Source organism: Callorhinchus milii, unplaced genomic scaffold, assembly GCF_018977255.1.
Source record: "Callorhinchus milii isolate IMCB2004 unplaced genomic scaffold, IMCB_Cmil_1.0 Scaffold2, whole genome shotgun sequence".
Lineage (NCBI taxonomy): Eukaryota > Metazoa > Chordata > Chondrichthyes > Chimaeriformes > Callorhinchidae > Callorhinchus > Callorhinchus milii.
Window position 1 is genome coordinate 68,885,919 of NW_024704743.1, and position 21,060 is coordinate 68,906,978.

The 21,060-nt window shown below is 42.1% G+C and overlaps 2 protein-coding genes across 4 annotated transcripts in view; one reads left to right on the forward strand and one right to left on the reverse strand.

Annotated features, from left to right (window-relative positions):
- The window catches only part of LOC103181266 (cytochrome c oxidase assembly factor 1 homolog), a 37,912-nt gene extending 25,544 nt beyond the window's left edge, over positions 1–12,368 (forward strand). For all 3 annotated transcript variants that reach the window (XM_007897622.2, XM_007897623.2, XM_042346791.1), the window contains 4 exons: positions 4,814–4,932; positions 8,441–8,592; positions 9,255–9,331; positions 10,783–12,368. In XM_007897622.2, coding sequence (XP_007895813.1) covers positions 4,839–4,932; positions 8,441–8,592; positions 9,255–9,331; positions 10,783–10,870 — 411 coding nt within the window. In that variant the 5' untranslated portion in view covers positions 4,814–4,838 and the 3' untranslated portion in view covers positions 10,871–12,368. The remainder of the gene's footprint in view (positions 1–4,813; positions 4,933–8,440; positions 8,593–9,254; positions 9,332–10,782) is intronic.
- Positions 12,369–12,691: 323 nt separating this feature from the next.
- stk17a (serine/threonine kinase 17a) overlaps positions 12,692–21,060 on the reverse strand; it is a 49,509-nt gene continuing 41,140 nt past the window's right edge. The window contains exons 4-7 of the mRNA XM_007897619.2: positions 20,210–20,336; positions 17,316–17,364; positions 17,052–17,231; positions 12,692–14,898 (exon numbers count right to left, since the gene is read on the reverse strand). Of these exons, the coding sequence (XP_007895810.1) occupies positions 14,601–14,898; positions 17,052–17,231; positions 17,316–17,364; positions 20,210–20,336 (654 nt within the window). The 3' untranslated portion in view covers positions 12,692–14,600. The remainder of the gene's footprint in view (positions 14,899–17,051; positions 17,232–17,315; positions 17,365–20,209; positions 20,337–21,060) is intronic.

A 21,060-nucleotide genomic window follows, 5' to 3' on the forward strand; every position in this document is an offset into this window, starting at 1 on the left:
AAGCCTAAGGAGGTGACAAATTTGGGATCTATATTTCTGTTTCACACATTGCATAATGTCAGGGTTAAAACACCTGATTTGGGGGTTCACAACTTAGGATGTGTGGAACTCTTTAAAATAAAATGTAAGTTCTTCCTATATAAAAAACCTTGTTTTGAAAGGAAAGATCTCATGTTGCTACATAATAAAAAATACTAATTCTTGCATATGATATAGCGCCAATCATATCAGGATGATATCTTTTTAAATGCTCTTTACATTCAACAATATCGTACTGAACAAGTTAAACATTGATACCATTATGTTCTTACAACAACAGTAACAAAATTACATTTGTATAGCGCCTTTCACATCGGGAGGATGTCCCAAGGTGCTGGACAGTTTGAGTTTCAGACCTGAGCTGGGGGTTGGGATTGGGGAGGGTGGCAGGTAGGGGGGGAAGGAGGGTGATCAAAAGCACGGTCGAAGAGGAGGGTCTTGAGATGGGTTTTGAAGGAGGCAAGGGAGGGGGAGAGGCGGAGGAATTGCAGGATGGGGTTCCAGAGGGTGGGGGTAGAGTGGCAGAAGGCCCGCCCGTCAATGGTGGGGCTCGCGAGGCGGGGTACATGACGCAGGCCAGAACCCACTGAGCAGAGGGGGTGGGCAGGATGATAGGGGGTTAGGAGGTCGCAGAACGCTTCAGAGTAACGGATCCCGGGGCTGAGCCGGGGGAGGGGGAGGAAGGTGACCAAAGGTAGAAAAGAAAGGCCTTCAGCCAAGACCTGAAAATAGGAAGAGAGGGTCAAGGTGAAGGGAGTGAGGAAGGGAGTTCCAGAGCCTTGAGGCGTAGTGGCTGAAAGCACGGCCGCCAAGGGTTGAGCGGAGGACTCGGGGGACAAGGAGGAGGCCAGACCCGGTGGAACGAAGGAACAGGCACTGTTGTGAGGAGAGAGGAGGTCAGAGAGTTAGGGGGGTGCAGAGGAGTGGAGGGATTTGAAGACAAGGGTGAGGATCTTGAAGTCGATCCTCTCTGGGACAGGCAGCCAGTGCAGTGTGGCAAGGACGGGTAATCGGGGAGCGGAGTTTGGTGCGGGTAAGAATGTGGGCGGCAGAGTTTTGTATGACCTGGAATTTATGGATGGTAGTAGAGGGGAGGCTGGCGAGGAGGGCACTTGAATAGTCCAGCCGAGAGGTGACAAAGGCATGGACCAGGGTTTCAGCAGCTTTTGGAGTGAGGTATTGGCGGAGACGGGCGATGCGTCAGAGGTGAAAGAAAGTGGTGCTGGTGAGGGAACGGATGTGGGGGAGGAAGGATAATTGGGCGTCGAACCTGACTCATAGGTTGCGTACGGATTCGGAGAGTTTTAGGGGGAGGTCGGGTAGGTGGAGGAGGTAAGAGCCGTGTGATTTTAGACGTTGACGAGAGCCAAAGAGTATGGCTTCCGTCTTGTAAACGTTCAACTGAAGGAAATTTGCGCTTATCCAGCTCCTGATGTCTGACAGGCAGGCTGACAGAACATCAGGGGACTGGGGGTCGCAAAGAGAGGTGGAAAAATAGAGTTGGATGTCATCTGCATACATGTGGAAATGTACCCCATGTCTGCGGATGACATCCCCAAGAGGGAGCATGTAGATCGGAAAGAGGAGGGGGCCAAGGATGGATCCTTGGGGTACCTCGCAGGTGACCGGGTGAGAGCGGGAGGAGAAGCCGTTTGTGCAGATGTACTGCTGGCGGCTGACCAGAGCCTGGTCACAGATAGAGAGGATGTCACTTGTGACTTTCACAAGTGCAGTCTCTGTACTGTGGGCGCAGTCTCTGTACTGTGTAAGTGTAAAGCTTTAGTGCTAGGAGATGGCATGTTGCAGCTTCTAAAACTAATTCTACAGATTGGGTTGCTATCCCTCTCCAGGTCCCTACATATGTAGCGATCTAAAACTATGCTGATCATTTACATCCCCACAGAGAAGTACATTTACAGTCAAAGTGTCACCTGGCTGTTTGACAGTATAATCCTTTGCTCCTCTAATATATATTTAAATTTCTTCACTTTCTCTACTGCATGTATTTTGATGGACAAATGTAAATAAATAGGTATAACATTTCTGATCTGAGCCATAAGAACTGAACAAAGTCTGATAAATGGTCTCACTGGTGAGTTTTTTTNCGCCTTCAGTTGATCGATTGATGGGAAGGTTCTGCAATATTTCTTCCATTGGAGCTCAACCAAAACCCTAGAATATCTATCTGACTTTTCATCTTGCATTGGTCTAAGTTCATCCTGCACCATTCTGCCTTGGTAAACTATTTTCATTGTCCTAGTAGCTCAGAATTGATTATGTTCCAGACCATATTTCATTATTTGAATCCTCGTTTCCACCTTCAAATCCTTCCATGTCCTGACCCAACTGTACAGCGCCTTGGGACGTCCTCCCGACGTGAAAGGCGCTCAATAAATGGAATCTTGTTGTTGTTGTTGTACCCTCTGTGACCTCCTTCAACCTGCCTTCTCTCTTCGCCTGCTTCAATGTCTCTCGCCCACCATCAATGGACAATATTTCAGCCATTATGCCCCCTGCGCTCTGGAACTCCATCCCAGGGTCCCTCCAACTCATTCGCTCCCTTCCCTCTTCAAGGTCCTTCTCAAGATGTCCCTCTTTGCCCACGCTTTCAGTCATCTTTCCCCTCCCCACCCCTTTGGCTCCCATCCCCCAGCTCAGGTTCTCAAGTAGCCGTGTCAAGTCCTTTGAAACATTGTTCTAGCAATGTGAAAGATGCTATTTAAATGTAAATTATATTATATCTATTAATCTATTGCAGGGAGAGATCTCATTTGTACTCTTCAAATAATTAATTACTTGTGTTCTCCAATTTTGTACTTGTATTGTCAGTTATTCTTCCTCACAACATTTTACAAACTTGGCTTACATTTGTTTTCAAATGAAAGCAAGGTCAACTTTGTGAAACTCTTTTCATAACTTAAAGCTCCAAATCCTGGAGTCTTCCTTTTTGCTCTTTTGTGAACCCTCTTCAAAAGTTTAATATCCTTTTGAAGATAGGATGCCCAAACTGTGGCAAATATAACCTTTTCAGTGATCTATACAAGCTTACAGTAACGTCCTTTGACTTGCAGTCAATTGCCCTTGAGATTTATCCCAGTATGTGATTAACTTTGTTGACAGCAGCTTCACATTGACTGGATGCTTGTAGTGAATGGTGGGTAATCACCCTCAGACCCTTTTCCTTTGCTTATGGACATCCCTTCATTGTGTGCAGATTTCCTGTTTCCTGTTCCAATATACTTAAATTGCCTTTACTCTCTGCATAGTTCTAGGTTTTCTGCTGTTTGTGATCAATACATAATATAATGATTTGCATGTACGGCTTTGAGGATGTCGGAGTGGCCAGAATGAACTGTCTGCTTGCAAGCTTTATTCTTCTTCCTCCATCCCCGAAGCTGGTTCTTGTTTTCACATGCACTTCGACTTTTCCCAGACAATAAGTGGATTGTTGGTGAGGGGTTTTATTTGATGCAGGGAGAGAGGGTTACAAATAATACAGAGAAAACATATTACTCTAGTGCTGTTCCTCCTTGGTAACCAGTATGATTATGCAGGATGCGGTTTTAATTCTCTTAAGTAATTTATTGGCTAATGCTTTTGCTAATCCAGTAATGCTTACTGAGTCAGGCCTGATGTCATTTTGAAGAGATTAAAAATGCAACATGTTCAAATAGTATAGTGAATTCTATCAGTCATTCATTGTTTTGTCCCGTAAACTTTACTGACTTCCAGTAAAATTTCTCACTCTGGATTATTGAGTTCCCTTAACTCTCAGTAATGTAAGGCACTGTCTTTATGAACAAGTTTTCTAATTTCTTTACAACTGCAAAATACAATGGGATGAATTGCATTGAACAGCATTATGTCATTTCTGTGGATCACCCTGCACTCATGACTTACTCAAACAAAATAAACCATTGGCATACATGTTTGCTCAAGACCATGCCCTTCTAACCACAAAGTGCTGCCTCTGAAGGCAGTTCCTAGCCTGCGTTGGAATCCAACATCCTTGTCATCAAGTTGAAATTCTTCCACAGCCTCGCCTTCCCCACCTTCTGCACCTTTTTGAAACCCTACCACCCTGGCCGCTCCCTCTGCACTGCTGATATCATCCTACTCTGTGTCCTCCACCCTATCCGTCACACTATGGGTGGGTGAGTTTTCAGCCATTCTGCACCTGATCTTTGGCGCTTTATCCTGAAGTCCCTCTACTTCGGCCTTTCATCCCCACTTGGAAAGTACACCTTAAGACTTATCTTTTTGACCACACTTTTGGTATCCATCACTTCTTCCCCTTCTCCTTCAACCAACCCTGCTGCTCAATTAGCTGTGTGAAGCACACTGAGATAAAAGTACCGTATAAATTGTTGATGTTGAGTTGTGCAGAATGACAGGTTGGCTTGGCTCACTTGCTGATTTGGAAGATGCTTTTCTTTGCAGTACTTATATTAAAAAATGCTTGTACTGTGCAACAAAAAATTGTATTGTGGCTTCCTTCTCCCCCCGCACCCCTGATACCAGTTTGGCTTGGCACTAGCCAAAATAAAATAAATCCCAGACTTGCCCTTCAATATCTGTAGCAAAATTCCAGGACATGAAACAATCATGAGTGCACTTCACAAATTTCTTCCAGAGCTTTGTTTGTATGGAAATATATTCAATACATCCATGCAACTTATTAAAATTGAGATGAAGGTTAGCTTAAAAAGTGCTTTTCGTGAGGCCAGTTCTATATGAACGATATTTGACGTTGTACAATCTTTATTTTCACTAGGTTTTGCCTTTGTGAAGTTTGAACAATGCCAGTTTCTACGAGTGCCTTACAGCAGATGGCTGTTTACTTGGGAATAGTGTCCGGAGGAGGGTGTGCAGTAATGTATTACCTTATACAAAGTAAGTACATGGGAACTTAACTTGTTCAACCAATCTAATACCAAGATTATTTATAGTGTGCAGTAGAATATACCTGTCACATCAAAAAGATTTTCTTGTACATTTTCCCATTGGCACAAGGCTACAAATGGCTATAAATATGCATGGAAAAGAATTGAGGCGCTGACAGCAACAACAACAAAATTACATTTATAGAGCGCCTTTCATGTCGAGAGGACGTCCTAAAGTGCTGAACAGTCAGGTGTCGGGGCCCAAGCATGGGGGAGGGGTGGGGCAGGGGTGAGGGAAGGCAGAGAGGTGGGAGGGAGACCAAAGGCACAGTCGAAGAGAAAGGTCTTGAGAACGGCCTTGAAGGATGCAAGGGAGGAAGCGAGGAGAAGGGACCGTGGGATGGAGTTCCAGAGTGTGGGGGCAGGGAGGCTGAAAGCCCGGCCACCGATGGTAGGGCGGGTCGGGTGGGAGACATGGAGCGAGCAGGTTGGTAGCACGGAGGAAGCGAGCAGGTTGGTAGGGAGTCAGCAGGGCAGAGAGGTAGGAGGCGGCAAGGCCATGGATGGCCTTAAAGGTGAGGACGAGGATCTTGAACTCGATCCTCTGGGGGATGGGGAGCCAGTGGAGTCGGGCGAGGGTGGGAGTGATGGGGTCACGGAGCCTGGTGCGTGAGAGTACACGAGCTGCAGAGTTTTGGATGATCTGCAGCTTGTGAAGGGAAGAGTTGGGAAGGCCGATAAAGGAGTTCCCGTAATCGAGCCTTGATGTGACGAATGCGTGGGTGAGGGTTTCGGCAGCCTGAGGGGTGAGGCAGTGGCGGAGTCTGGCAATGTTGAGGAGTTGATGGTAGGCCATGCTGGTTATGGTGCGGATGTGGGAGAGAAAGGACAGTTCAGGGTCAAACAAGACACCAGGTTCCTGACTGGCTTAGTGAGGTTGAGTGTGCAGCCGTGGGGGCTGATGCTGTCAGCGCCTGAGGTGTGGAGGTGCTGGCGCGAGCCAATCAGGAGGGCCTCGGTCTTACTGACGTTGAGTTGGAGAAAGTTGGCCCTCGTCCAGGGCTTGATGTCCAGGACTTGGAGTCCTGTTACTCAGTGGTTAGAGCACTCGCCTTGCAAGTGAGAGACCTGAGTTCAATTCCAGGCAGGGCGAAATCTTGGGCAAGTTTCCTTACTCCATACGCCTAATAATAATCCCTCCAAAACAAGAAAACAATAATAAATTGGTAATTTTCAATCTATGACTGTTTGTGGGACATTGCTGTGCGCAATTGGCTGCCACGTTCGCCCACAAATATACAGTCAATTCACTTTACAGTGTGTTCTGTGAAGCACTTTGGGATGTCCTCTCGACGTGAAAAGCGCTATATCAAATGCAAGGATTATTATTATTATTATTATTGATGTCGGACAGGCAGTTGGTCAGGACCTCAGTAGTCCTGGAGTTGAGAATGGGAGCAGAGAGGTAGAGTTGGGTGTCATCCGTGTATATGTGGAAATTTACCCCACGTCTGCGGATGACGTCACCAAGGGGGAGCATGTAGAGGGTGAAGAGGAGGGAACCGAGGACAGAGCCCTGAGGAACACCGCATGAGACAGTGCGGGGGCTAGAGGAGAAATTGTTTGCCGCGACGAAGTGGAGGCGGTGTGAAAGGTAGGACCTGAACCATTCAAGCATTACCATTCGTGGATGCACTCTACACCTCAATGAGCCAGTAAGGAACCTTGGCATCTTGTTCGACCCTCAACTGCCCTTTATACCCTTTATACCCCACGTCCATGCCATGACCCGTTCTGTCTTCCCCCACTTCTGCAACATTACCCGGCTGTGCCACTGCCACTTCCCTCAGGCCGCCGAGATTATTACTAATAAACCTTCCATTTGATATAGCACTTTATCACACCTTCAATAGCACTTCACGGAATATACTGTAAAGTGAATTGACTATATTTTGTGGGCGAAACATGGCAGCCAATTGCACATGGCAATGGATTGAATGAACAAATTATTATTTTTAAAAAAGTAATTTTTGAAGGGATTATTACCCCCGGAAATGCAATGTGTCAATCAACTAACAGCAGGGGTTACTATTTACTGCTAGGTAAACAGAGGTATGTGGAATAAGGAAACTTGCTTCACATTTCGCCCTGCTCGGGAATCAAACCGAGACGAGTGCTTTAATCACTAAGCTACAAGACTCCAAATTGATTGTGCCAATTCCTGCTTGTCGGTTTTCCCAACTCTTCTTCCATTTCTGCAATATTACCCACCTCTGCCACTGCCTCAGTAATAATCTTTGCATTTCCTTGCAGTTGGAATTTGATATAACATCTTTCCTGTTAGGAAGACATCTCAAAGTGCTTCACAGGATTCACTGTTATATGGAGTGATTGCGTATATAGCAGCCTTATCCCAAAGTAGCCCAATGTCTTTACCATCTTTGGCTTTGTCACTTCCAGGCATTTTCCAATGCCCTATGTACCTTCCACAAGTTCCAGATCATCCAGAACTCTGTAGTCCACATTCTCTCCCTCACCCGCCTCCGTGAGCTAATCATCCCCATACTCCCCATCCCCCAGTTGGTCAACTTTAAGATCCTCATTCTCACCTTCAAATGCCTTCCACCACTGTATGTCTGTGATCTCCTATGACCCTATTCACTTCACTCTGACAGCGCTGACCTGCTTCATTCACCTCACCCATTCTGCACCGCCATTGACTGGCCAGGTTTCAACCGCATTGTCTCCGCAATCTGGTACTCTCTTCTGAAATCCTTCCATCTCTCCCTGTCTGCTATCTCTTTGTCTGTGCCTTTGGCTACCTTACAACCCCCATCTCCCTCCCCCAGTTTGGGTCCCTACATGAAAGATGTTATATATATGCAAATTGGTGGTGGTGTTGTTGACCTGGTAGCAGCATGTGCTATAGGAGCAGGTAACAACAGAATGACAGAATGTAGGTTCACACTCCTGACTACCCATCATTCTGCATTACTCCACTGTGTTGTCATATTGAGGTCAGGCAATGTACTACATGAGTCACGATAAGTAAAATCCATTGTGACTGCTACCTTTCCCTACCTTCAAATCCTCTTAAAAATGTATCTGTTAGATCTTGCCTTTGGTCTCTGGCTGCACCTTTGGTCAACATCCTCAGATTTCTCCTCCTTTCCTCCCTGCTCAGTGACTCTCATCAGTGTTGTGAGGTGCTTTGAGACTGCATCCTACATGAAAAGCACTATAAAAGTGTACCTTGTTTTCTGACTGCCAATAACTGTCTTGTACAGTGACTAAAAATGGGACATTTCTGAACCAGTTGGGTATACTTCGGTTATTTTGATGCTAAATTTTCACCCACAAATATACAGTCAATTCACTTTACAGTATATTCTGTGAAGCGCTTTGAGACGTCTAGAAAACGTGGAAACCGCTATATCAAATGCAAGTATTATTATTATTATAAATTAAACTATGCATTTAGTGAAAATTCTCTTACGAATACATTTTTGATTCCACAGAAGGCTTTTCAAAATCAGAATACTACAAGTTGGGACTCGAACAACTTAACAAACATAACAAAGCGTTAGAGATTCTGGGAGCTCCACCGCTGCAGGTCCGAAATATCAGACTCTTTGACAAGAGTAATTGTGTGGATGGAAACAGTGCAAAGGTAAAGTGCACTAGATAGAAGCTTACTTTTTTTGCAAATGTTTCCCCTTCCTCACCTGGGTTGCTGGATATTACTGTCCTAACTGAGATCAGCTAACTCACAGCACACACCAAGGGTTGACCTGGGATTTTCTCAACAACAAATTACATTTTTATATCACCTTTCATGTCGGGAGGAAGTCCCAAGGCATCATATTGGTTCAGCAACTCACAAAGCATCAATAAGCAACTGGTTACTTAATTCTGGATTAAAGATGACTTGTAGGTTATTTATGTGCATATTAGAAATCTCATGAAAGATCCCTTACAAGTGAATATTTCATACAAGCTTTTCTTTGCTGCACGCATTAATATAACATTACATTTGATATAGGGTATAATATGATTGCTCAGTACATAAATGTAAGAATGTGCTGTAAGAAGGTTGATGTTACAGATCTCATGGTACCATTTAAAACATGAGGGGAGTTTCTCCTGGTGTCCTGGCCAGAAATCCTCCAGATGAAAAATTGGTCACTCACTTCGTGGCTGTTTGTGGGACATTGCAAATTGACTGGCATGTTCACCTACAAAATACAATCACTACAACTTTGAGATGTTTCATTGTGAGAAGGTGTTATTATCAATGTAAAGATTATTATTATAGTTTGCTTTGTTTTGCAGATTAAAATCCCAGTAGGTGGAACAAAATCGGCTGGATATCTCCACACTTTTTCTGTCAGAGACACAGCACAGAAAAGGTAATTGTATGAATATAATTAAGTTCATTGGAATTTTAAGATTTTCGTTGGAGGGCGGGTGAGGAGAAACCTGGAAAAGTACAAAATGAATTTAACAAAAATCTTAGACCTAAATTTTCACCCTTGAATACACAAACACAATGAAGATGATTTGTCCTAATGGTAATGAAATATTTAAATAACTGGCTTGAATAAGCACAGATCAGGATTAAGGTACTGATTTATATGAAACAGGTTTTGCAGTTTCCAGAACTGTAGGCATCTCACTAATTCATGATTTGTATTATTCTAGTTTTAATAATAATAATCCTTGCATTTGATATAGTGCTTTTCACTTCTTCTCGACGTCTCAAAGCGCTTCACAGACTGTAAAGTGAATTGACTGTATATTTGTGAGCGAAACGCGGCAGCCAATTGCGCACAGCAGTGTCCCACAAACAGTCGTGGATTGAAAATGACTAATTTATTATTGTTTTGTTTTTTTGGAGAGATTATTATTAGGTGTGTGGAGTAAGGAAACTTGCCCAAGGTTTTGCCCTGCCTGGAATTGAACTCAGGTCTCTCGCTTGCAAGGCGAGTGCTCTAACCACTGAGCTACAAGACTAGTTTTGACCACTGCTGACCAGCACTCAATATAACTAGAGGAGCACCTCCTTACTTTTATATTCCAATTCCATTTGCCTTATTGACCACTTTCCATTCCTGCACACTCAGTTTGGCTGATCTATGGACTTGATTCCTGGACCTCTCTGCTCAACCAACCCTCGAGTACTACTTCATTCAGAACACACTCCCAAATGCTATTCTTCCATCCAATGTGTACTATCTCAGATCTGCAATGTTAAACTCTGACTGATCTACTTCTACTCGCTCACTTAATCTGTCTGTCTCTTTTCATTTTCACCTGTCCTCACAATTTACAACACCTCATAGTTTAGTGTCATTTGCAAATTTAGAAATAGTCTCCTCTATCCAAATCATTGCTATATAGAGTGACAAGCCAGGACTGCAGCACCAATCCCTGGGGGACACCATTTGTCAAAGCCTGTCAATCAGAAGGTCATTTTTATACCAACGCAGCCTTCTGCTTCCCAACCAATTTGATACAATACTCCACTTCAGCTCCATGTGTCAGGAACTGACTGGGAAGTGGTGCAAATTTGCTTTGACTAAGGTAAAATCACATTTGTAAACAAAAGTGACAATAATGGCAGAGAAAACAGCAATGTGCTTATACAAACTCTGAAATTCTTGAATTCCCACAAGCTGTATTTTGTAAAAATCAAAGATCTTAACTGTAGATTAAAATGGGAACAACTTTCAATATTAGCTCTTCTCTTACCAATGTTAAAGTAACTGATCAGAACAAATTCCGAGAAAGGAGAAAATATGTTTTGGTGATGAATTGGCTATTCAAAATTTATCTGTTATTCTTTCATTTTATTCACTAGGTGGTCGTTACAAGAAGCTGTACTGCAACTGAACAGTGGGCAGCATGTTTTGATTTACCCGTCAACCAAAGATGATGATCACCAATGAAGCAGGTGTGTGCCGACCCTTTGAGAATACCAGAGACAATATCAGAATTAAACCCAATGGGCCTGAGATCAAAAGCAGTATTCCTCCCATGCAACTAAAACACCAATGTGCTTTGAAAATGCCTGAACGAGCCTGTAATTGTTCAGCAATACAAGGCTGAATTATGACAATAATGAAATGAGAAGAAATGTTTTGAAAGACCATGAGAATGTTGATAATGTGTAAATGAAGAAAGTACACAGCTTTGGAATATTTGCCTATAGTGAATAAACTGCCTTTAGATATGACCCAACAACTTTCTGTGATTGTAGTTATCCCTACAAGCATCAGTCCCTTAAAAGCTTTCCCTTCACAGGTAGATAAGGCTATAAAAAGGCTGAAGGGGTCTTGGGCTTTATATCCAGAATGATAGAATATAAAAGTGAGGAGATGATGCTATCTATATAAAACCTTGGTAAGACCACATAGTAGTTTACCTGACAGACTCTGGAATTTGAACCTAGCAGATCGGGCCTAACATCAAAAATGTTTTTAAACAATTCCACACTGGAAACCTCCCACCGGACCAACTCTCCCAAGCGTGTGCCAATGCCACCGTCCTCGCTGGCCTTCCCAGTTGCCAGGGATATCTACTTTGACTCAAATTGTTTTGAGCAGAAAGTAGCTTATTCACTTAAATAACTATTTTTGAAAAATGGCAGTACTGCATTATAATTACACTTCACCAGAAATTCTGTCTCCCCGGACCAGATCTCCCGGCATTAGTCCGACAAGCTGGGGTTTGGAAATACAGTGTCTCCAATTCTGGTCTCCATACAATCAAAGGGATATAGCAATGATGGAAAGAGTACAACATAGGTTTACTTAGATGATACCAGGGCTGGCAGGTTACTGCTATCAGGATAGACTGAATAGGTTAGGCTTTTTTTTGCTAGAGAAGAGACCTTTAAGGAAAGAACGTAATAGAAGCATTTAAATTATAAAAGAGGTTGATAAGATTAATAGAAATAGGCTGTTTCCATTGGTTGGGGAGTCTGTAACTGGGGGTCCAAGTATAAGATAGTGACCAGGGGATCTAAAATTTAGGAGGAACTACTTGAAGCAGAGGGTAGTAAGATTATGGAACATGCTGCCTGAAGTGATGGTTGAATCAGATAACGTAGATACATTCAAGAGGAAGCTGGACCACCTGAGAGAAAGGACAATACAAGGATATGGGAAGGAGTAAAGGAAAGGTTGGAGACCCATATGGTGATAAATACTGGCACCAGATGATTTGGCTGAGTGGCCTGTTTCTGTATTGTACATTCTTTGCAAATCTTCTCTTAGTAAACATGCATTTTTCCAACAGCCTACATTCATCTGTATGACATTTCCCATTCCAAAGACTGAAAAAATGCTATTTTAGCAGTGTAAAACTGTGTAAAACTGAATGTGTATTTTGTTTTCCTTTTGTAGGTGGAACCGAAAATACTTGAATAAATTAGTATAATGTAAAGCGAGACTAGCATTTATTTTACACTGCTACACATTACAGGGCTTCTTCAATGCCTTGTCAGGAACAGCACTTCCCAATGTATAATATAGATTGTGTCAACTCTTCAGGAGAAGGGAGAAACCTAGAAGAAATGGTGACATTTCATAAGCAGGTCACTGAAGGTAAAATCTAGAACGCAATTACACCCGTTTACTAAAACTTTGGTAAATAAGCCACACACGCAAGTTTGAAGATAGATAAAAAAATGTGTAACGTACATCTGATTTCACATGACAAACCTTCATTTTTAATTGCTTAGTAAATTACCAAACCATGTATAGAAACAAGCAAGTATCCAGATATGTTTATTAAAAGAAATTTACATCTTCATAATAGATATTTAAAAGGATACAAAAACATAGATGTGCAATTTTTCCCTAGTGAAATGAGGTGTGCAGTGCTGTAGATAAAAGATACTGACTAGTAGTTAGTTTTACAGCATAGTCCCCAAAACAATGGCAATACTGTACTGCCAAAATTCAGTTTACTAAAAGGAGATTTAAACAGATTGATTTCTAAGAGATTTAGGGAAACATGGCCACCACAAACCTCGCAAATGGTGATTTACACCAAGAATACAATACTGTCTACATTTTTTCATGCAGAAACAGTCTTCAGCAGCTTCAGGAAATGGGATGGTTTTATAACTGAGGCTTTATTCCATTTAGCACCATTGCTTTAGAGGTGAACGCTACAGGCTTTTCATTTGAAAACCATCAGATACTGCTTCGAGGTCTATTAAACATTTAGGCATCATTGCAGTCAAACCCTCCCTTTTTATCTCTTAAAAGTCTGGAACTTTCTTGTGCCTACCCCATGAAATTGCTCATTTCAAATAAAGTTAAGGCTTGATACTTTAATTAACTTTTACAGTAATGGGGAGAAAGATTAAAAAAACTGTTTGCAGGACAAACTCAATACTTTTTTTAAAAAAACTAAGAAAATCTCTGGAAACATTGTATCTAACCTATTGGAGGCAATATTCCCTGAGCTCATTAAAGGAAAAGCACATTTGTCCTACAAAAATGATGCTTTTATTCTGTAGATTTTACAAACTGGTATTAAACTGAAAGCATCACTTGGCGTGAGCACCAGTTACTGTCTGGCTCCAAGCATTTTGAATAAGTTGTCATTTAGTGACTCAGTAAAACAAAATTGCTCATTCATTCTGGGGCCTGTAGACTGCGGTATAGAAAGCAGTATACCAGCATTCTCTCTTTTGCAAACTCCTACCCGGAGAATTTACAAACATTTCACACCAAAGTGGCTTAAAATGAGTTGGAAAGCTAACAGAATCTACTTACCCCAAGAAAACATTAATCAGCATTTAGCGCTTTGTTCTGTCAAAAAAAAACAATTCCTATACACTCAACTAAATTAATTCTGCAGTCCTTTGCATATCTACTATTATATACATGTCTAGTCTGTAAGGCACAAAAGGAATAACAGAACCCTTGCTGTCTGTGCAGCAAATGGACATTGAAATGGGACCACCCCCATTCTGGGCTTGGTAAGCAGTCATGTCCAGTCACAGAAATTTTAATTATGCATCATACAAATACAATAATTATTTCAACATGTCAAAATAAATCAAGATGCTTTCATAAACAATTTAACATAAGCTATCTAAAATAAAACTTGTGCCTTCATATTTCAAACATGCATATAAAGGAGGAATGTTATAATACCAGAGATAATAAACTCAAATGAGTGTATTATTTGTGAGTAACAAGTGTTGTCATTAGTTTGGGAACAGATACATCAAGTCTAAACTAAATGCCAAAGTGCATTGTTCACTGGTGTTGCATATCTGAAGTTTATTGCCTACAGATCACTGACATTAAAGAATTAGTGCACTTCTGTTCCACCCATTGTGCAAAAGCTAAGATATTGCCCAATAATACACAGCCCCTCACATTTTGTGAAACTGCTGCTGAACTGTACAATGAAGAAACATCCTTAGAACAGTGACTATTACTGCTCTACATGGCTAGGTTTGATGCATTAAATCCAGGAGACATGGCAAAACAGTTCTTGGCATTCAGACATTATGCTCCTACTTGGAGAATAACTGCAGCGGAAACAGGCTCACAGAACAAATGTTTTCATGTCCAGTCAATTACTCAACAAAAGCTACCAATCAGAGCCACCTTGTTAGCAGATGTAAAGTCTAGAATAGTATCAGTCATTTGCTTAGTAGATAAATTCTCCAGAAATCTCTTGGAGTGTGCTGAAGGGCTCTTCAAATTTGAAGCGTTTGGAGATGGCCTTTTGATCAGTTTTTAGGGTTTCTTTCTCTGACTGCCTGCACTGTGCCACTGTGTATGAAGCCATGACGATTAGCTCCTCCGTCTCTTGGCTCTGCTTCTCAGAGTCTTCTGGCGCTGCACTTTCAAGTTTTCCGCACGAGGCTTCAGGAACGAGTGCAGTTTCATCACTTTCGTGTGCCAACCACGGGTGCATGAGACACTCGTCGGCCACAGCTCGATCCCTGCCAAAGAAAATAGGCAAACACTGGTTGACAAGAGTGTGTCTAAAACATTTCAAAATAGATTTAATCGTCCAAAAAAAAACGTAAAATTCCTACAAACACAGGATACATAAATGAACTTCAATTGCACAACTAGGCATTCAAACATTCTTGTAGGAATTAAAACCTTAAGATACAACATACCAATGGCCCAGGTCGAATTTCCTGGTCTGCTGTTATGCTGGGATATTAAAGCACATAGTCTAACAAAGGGAAAATCTTTTATTTTCGTTCAGCCGGGTATCGTGTCTGACATGTGCAGAAACCTTTCACTTTGCTTAAGAGCATCCAAACCAGAGTGCTACATATGTAAATTTAGAATCATTAGAATGGAATGTCTCCCCCTGGAGGGATGCACCCGCTCGGCTAATGCGGAGCATATTAGACTTAGGTTCATGAGAGCCAAGGCTTGGGGGCCTCAAGAGTGTGGAGTTCAACCAGCTAAAATTGTATAGCTTGTCATTGAGAGCACTGTCTGTTAGGACCAGCCTACCCGTTAGGGCTCTGACTTGCTGGGTTAACAGTAGCTGAGTGGGAGTAATCCGTGCACACAGTCTCTCCTCCAATTCTTGCTGAAGAGCTAGGCTGGCTGGTCTGTCACTAGCAATGCCTTTAAGTACTGCAGATCCACCTGGCTCAGGAATTAGATGACCAAGACTCCTAGAGAGCTGACTCAATTCCCACACTCCATTGCCAAGCTCCAAGGAGACCCTGCTTACCTCCCCTCCCTCCCGGATAGTGGAAAATCATTCAGGGTTTCTTTTATTTAACACTAATCTCTGGAGCGATAGTCACTGTATACAGTGAGCAGGACTCACATGAATAACATCAAGGTCACTTGGGGCAAGATATAAAAGACAGCACAGTGCCTGTGAAACTGTACCCCAGAAGGAAAGTAAAAAGGAGTTAAACATCTTTAGCAGAAGAAGTGTGAGAAAATTGGTGAGAAAAAAGATATTACTATATCTTTCCTGACATTCAAAGGTTTACCTCCATGTTGATTTGTATTCTCATCCCAGGTTTGTATTCATGCTATTTGAACCACCCATAATTAATGTACAATTTTTTATAGCCAGGTTTAGCGGACAGGTTGATAAGGGATTAGCAGGTCAGAGAGGTAGAAGGAGGCAAGGCCATGAAGGGCCTTGCAGATGAGGGCAAGAATTTTGAACTTGATCCTCTGAGGGATGGGGAGCCAGTGGAGCTGGACGATGGTGAGTGCGATAGGGTCATGGAGTCTGGTGCGGGAGAGGACACGAGCTGCAGAGTTCTGGATGATCTGCAGCTTTTGGAGGGAAGAGTTAGGAAGGCCGACAAGCAACAACAACAGTGGCCTGAGGGATTAGTCGGGCAATGTTGTGGAAATGGGGGAAGGCAGAGCAGGTCATAGCACGGATGTGGGCGGGAGAAGGACAGTTGAGGGTCAAACAAGACGCCCAGGCTCAATGAGGTGGAATGTGCATCTTTGGATGTTGATGATGCCAGTGCCTGAGGTGCAGAGGCACTGGCGCGAGCCAATCAGGAGGGCCTCGGTCTTCCTGTCATTCAACTGTAAAAAGTTAGCTCTCATCCAGGACTTGATGTCTGACAAGCAGTCTATCAGGACATCAGTGATCCTGGAGTTCAAGGGTGGAGGCAGAGAGATAGAGTTGGGTGTCATCCACGTACATGTGGAAGTTTGCCCCATATCTGCGGATGATGTCACCAAAAGGGAGCATGTACAGGTTGAAGAGGAGAGGACCAAGGACAGAGCCCTGAGGAACACCGCATGAGACAGTGCGGGGGCTGGAGGAGAAGCCGTTTGTGGAGACACAGTGGAGCCGGCATAGGTAATGATTTACTTACACAGGCCAAAGAAGTTAATTTAACATGAGCCCTCCCCATTGATGTATGTTTGTACAAGATCCATAGAAGTTGAAAATGTTTGGTGCATTTTGAACTTGTCTCAAAGCAACAGACATATAGATAATCTATGGTTTTATTATTTAAAGTATAATTTCTTATTGACTGAGATCAGGTTTTTCAATAAGCATCAGAGAGTTGCTAACGTTCAGGACATGGCACAGCTTTGTAACATAAGCAGATGAATAAGAAATAGCTCGTCAGCAACTTACTCAGGTTCCTTAACAAGAAGGCCATTAATAAAATCTATGGCTAAGTTGGAGATGCTTTCAAAGTCTTCCTTTGCAAAGCTGACGTTCAGTTGAGAAATATTGAGAAATGTTTCTTGTTTGTCGTCTCCCAGGAAAGGAGATATCCCTGTCAGCATGACGTAGGTAAGAACGCCTATACTCCTAACGAGAAAAGAAAGTGGAATAAGTAGCTACTCAAACTAATTTCATTTAAATACTGATTTTGAAAGATTCCCGTTTACTTACCACATGTCTGTTGCTGTGCTGATTGGTTCATAATTGAGAATTTCAGGAGCTAAAAGAGAAAATAATTATTTAGCCAACATTAGATTTTATTGACCTATCAGACTGTTCCACGTTAGTGACTGTCAGAGAATGTTCGATAGAGACCAACAGCAGGTTTGGAAGATAATTGATCAACATTTGAAAGTGACGAGTCTAATCCTTCATCAGGATTGGAATGGTTTAGCTGCAGATGTCCCTTTATAAAGGCAGAGAAAATGGGAAATTAAATATTCAAATCTATCACTACATTCCCATTGCATATTCAAGAAGGGAGTTTCTCCCAGTATCCTGGCCAACAATCACACAAATAAAATTAGTCACTAACTTCATTGTTATTTGTGGGACATTCATCATTGTTTGTGGCAGCTGTGAATGCCTATAAATACAGTCACTACACTTCACAGTAAAATCCTGTGAATGTCTTTGAGATGTCTTGACAACATAAGGCTCTATACCAGTGGTGACCAACCTTTTGGCCATCAAGGTCAGCCACCAAAATACATTTTCTTGATTGAATATTTCTTGTGACGTCCTCCCGACATGAAAGGCGCAGTACAGGTGCAATTTGTTATTGTTGATTGATGGCATAAATCTGTCATCAATGAGATGGGCACTTCCAGCCAGCAGGCCACAGGTTGGCCACCACTGGACTATACTAAATACAAGCATTATTAATTCACCAAGAGGCAGGCAACTAATGGGTTATTAAACTAACAAATACTGTGAAGAGTTAAAAGTGCTGCACAATACAGAATGGCAAATCCTGGTAACCTTGATCCTGTAGTATCGAGAGCAGTTAGGATATGGAATGCCCTGCTGGGTTAAGGCAGAATACATATTGTCCTTCAAGAGAGAACTAGATAAATACCTTAAAAAGAATCAGCTACAGGGATGGGTGGGACTGAGGGGATTGCTCTTGAGAACCGACACAGATATGTGGGTGAGTGGCCTTCTTCTGTGTCCTCTCCCAAAAATTAAAGTACTAACATTTATCTCATTGGCTTTCACATTTGCAGGCGTGATGTATAAATAAATGAGTGTCAAATGCCTCCTTTGTGCTCAGTGCCCATCTCATTCATGACAGTATTATTATTATTTTATGGGAAGAAAACCTGCATGAATATAAATTGTTGTTTTCCTATGTCTTAGCTTTCTTTCCGTTTTATCCACTGGTTTCCCCAGTTAGCAATTCTGTTTCTACGTTCAACTTAAGCTCATGCGATTAAAAGCCTTTGTCTTTCTAAAGCCTGCATACCAACTCATTTTTGAGATTAATGATTAAAAAATGTATTCAGTTTATGTTTTCTTCTACGATTCAGTAGCAGGACAAGAGGACAGGCACAGTTTGAAGACTGCAAAGGGCAATTTTAAGACTAACACCAAAAGTAATTCTGTACACAGAAATGGGCAACTTGACGAGTAAATGAGGTCAAAGCATTGACTCAGTTAGGAAACAGCTCCATAATGAAATGGAAAGATGGTAGTTGGTATTCTGTAAGCATGAGATCAAATGGTCTTAAGAGCCTCCTTCATCCATTCTTCTTCTGTAATCCAACATTTCACATTGCTCATTAGCTGTTTACTAACTGTAATTTAGTTGATTCAGGTTTTGAACTTCTTGTTATTTTCTCTGCCTATAAAGTAGCTGCTTTAACGCAGTGTTTTCTCTTTTTATTTTGGGTTTCTAGCATTCAAGATTTTCTTTGTTGCTTCGGCTTATATAAAAGAAATAAACTCAAAACTCCCACAAAATGCCCGGACAGCACTTTTCAATAACTTGAATTGAAAAGCACTGAGGGTAATACAATAGAGCATTGCAAGATGTCGGGAAATCTGCAGGTCAAGCACGGTGTCGAAAACAATTATTAGTCTATTGCTTTTGTCTTTCAGATGGATTGCCTAGAAACTGGGTCAGTCTGTTTGTGTGTATGTTTGGTATGAGACTGTGCTGCCACAGTTCTCTCAGACCACCAGCAATGAAAAAGGACCACCTGCTAACGGAGCTGTGGGCACTGTGCAGCTTTGAAGGGAGCCCGTAAGAAAATGCAGTGGAAAACCCATAAAAATGTAGCAGGCTGCTGAAATCACAAGATTAATAATTCTACTGTTAAATGAAAGCTTGCATACAATAGAGCATTCCTTTAACACAAATTGTATGGATTCTAAAAGCAGCAATGGAATAAAGAGTGGGTGGTTACTAAACATAGTGCAAGCAATCTTGTGTTTAAGTAATGGGTTCCTTAAATGTGAATGATACCATTGACTGCCAGGCCGAGTCAACTGAAAAGCCATGCACAGGCAGCTTGTTAGCGGTCGCAGTGGGATAGTTTGAAAGTCTGAATTCCAGCCTTGATCAACATTTAAACTAGTCATCGCATTTGCTTTCAGTTGAGCTGCAAGCCAGAGCTCCATGTGGCACAAGCAGTCCTGGCCTGTAAAAGAACACCTCTGCTCTGTGAGCAGCAATGATTCCCTGGCCCAGTCTCTTGCAGCCTAGCCCATGTTTGTATGAAGAAGCGAGAATGAAAGGAGCAAAGGATTTAGAAAGACAGACAAAAACAAAATCACACACAATAGAACAATAATAAGAAATTCAGAAAGTTATAATGAAAATAGATTTAGAGATTTCAGATCCCAGGGACTTAAACACTAAATAAAGCCACTGAGACAGCTTTGGGATGTAGAACGAGATAAACAAGCAAAACTGTCCATTTGAAAACAGTCCTGTGGTTTTTAAGTGCATGTTGAAGAGGGGAAAAGAGTTAAGTTATTGACTTCCTGCAGTATCCACCATTGAGATCTTTGTAAATTCTCCCGCTGCAAATAAGAAGAATTATAAATGGGTCACGACTTACCCACATATTCAGGTGTTCCCATGATTTCTCTTAGCTCTTCGTTGTTGTTCACTTTTCTTGAAAGCCCAAAGTCAACAATCTTAATATCCCCCAGAGGTGATTCACTTGTCAGAAGAACGTTCTGTGGCTAGAATGATAGCAATGCAGAAACTTAATAGCCAAATTTTGTCCCCCTCCTTGCTCATCAGATTAAGATGACAGTTTTGACCATTGACCTGTTCCAAAATATAAACTAATAATATAAGCAGGGTTTCCCACTTAACTCAGGCAAAGGATTACAGGCTCACTCAAGCAAACAAGCACTTTAGATGTTTGAGAAGGAGGAATATTATATAGAGTATAGGGAGCGAGCGAGCAGGAAAGTAGGGATTAGTGGAGAAACGACCGCATGACACAAGCAGGCCAGATTAAGGACACAGTATGCTACAGCACACATTGACTCTAGCGCCTTTCATGTCAGGAGGATGTCTCAAAGAGCTTCATGGGATTTACTGTAAAGTGTATTGCATGTATATTTTGTGAACATGGCAGCTCACTTGTGCACAGCAATGTCCCACAAACGGCCATGAAGTGAATGTCCAATTGTATCTCAGGAACTTTTGGCCAGGAGGCCAGGCGAAATTCCCTTCTCTTTTTGAATAGTGTCATTTGATCTTTTCTCCACTCATCTCCACTTTCCTACTCGTTTCCTATACCCTATAATATTCCTACTTCTCAAGCATCTAATTGCCTTGTGAAAGAATTTATGGCCTCTGCCTCAACAACAGCAGGGAATTCTACATTCCAGCCAGTCTCTGTGGAAAGAAGTTATTTTCTAACATTTCTCTTAATTGTTTGAGTGGTTATCTTAA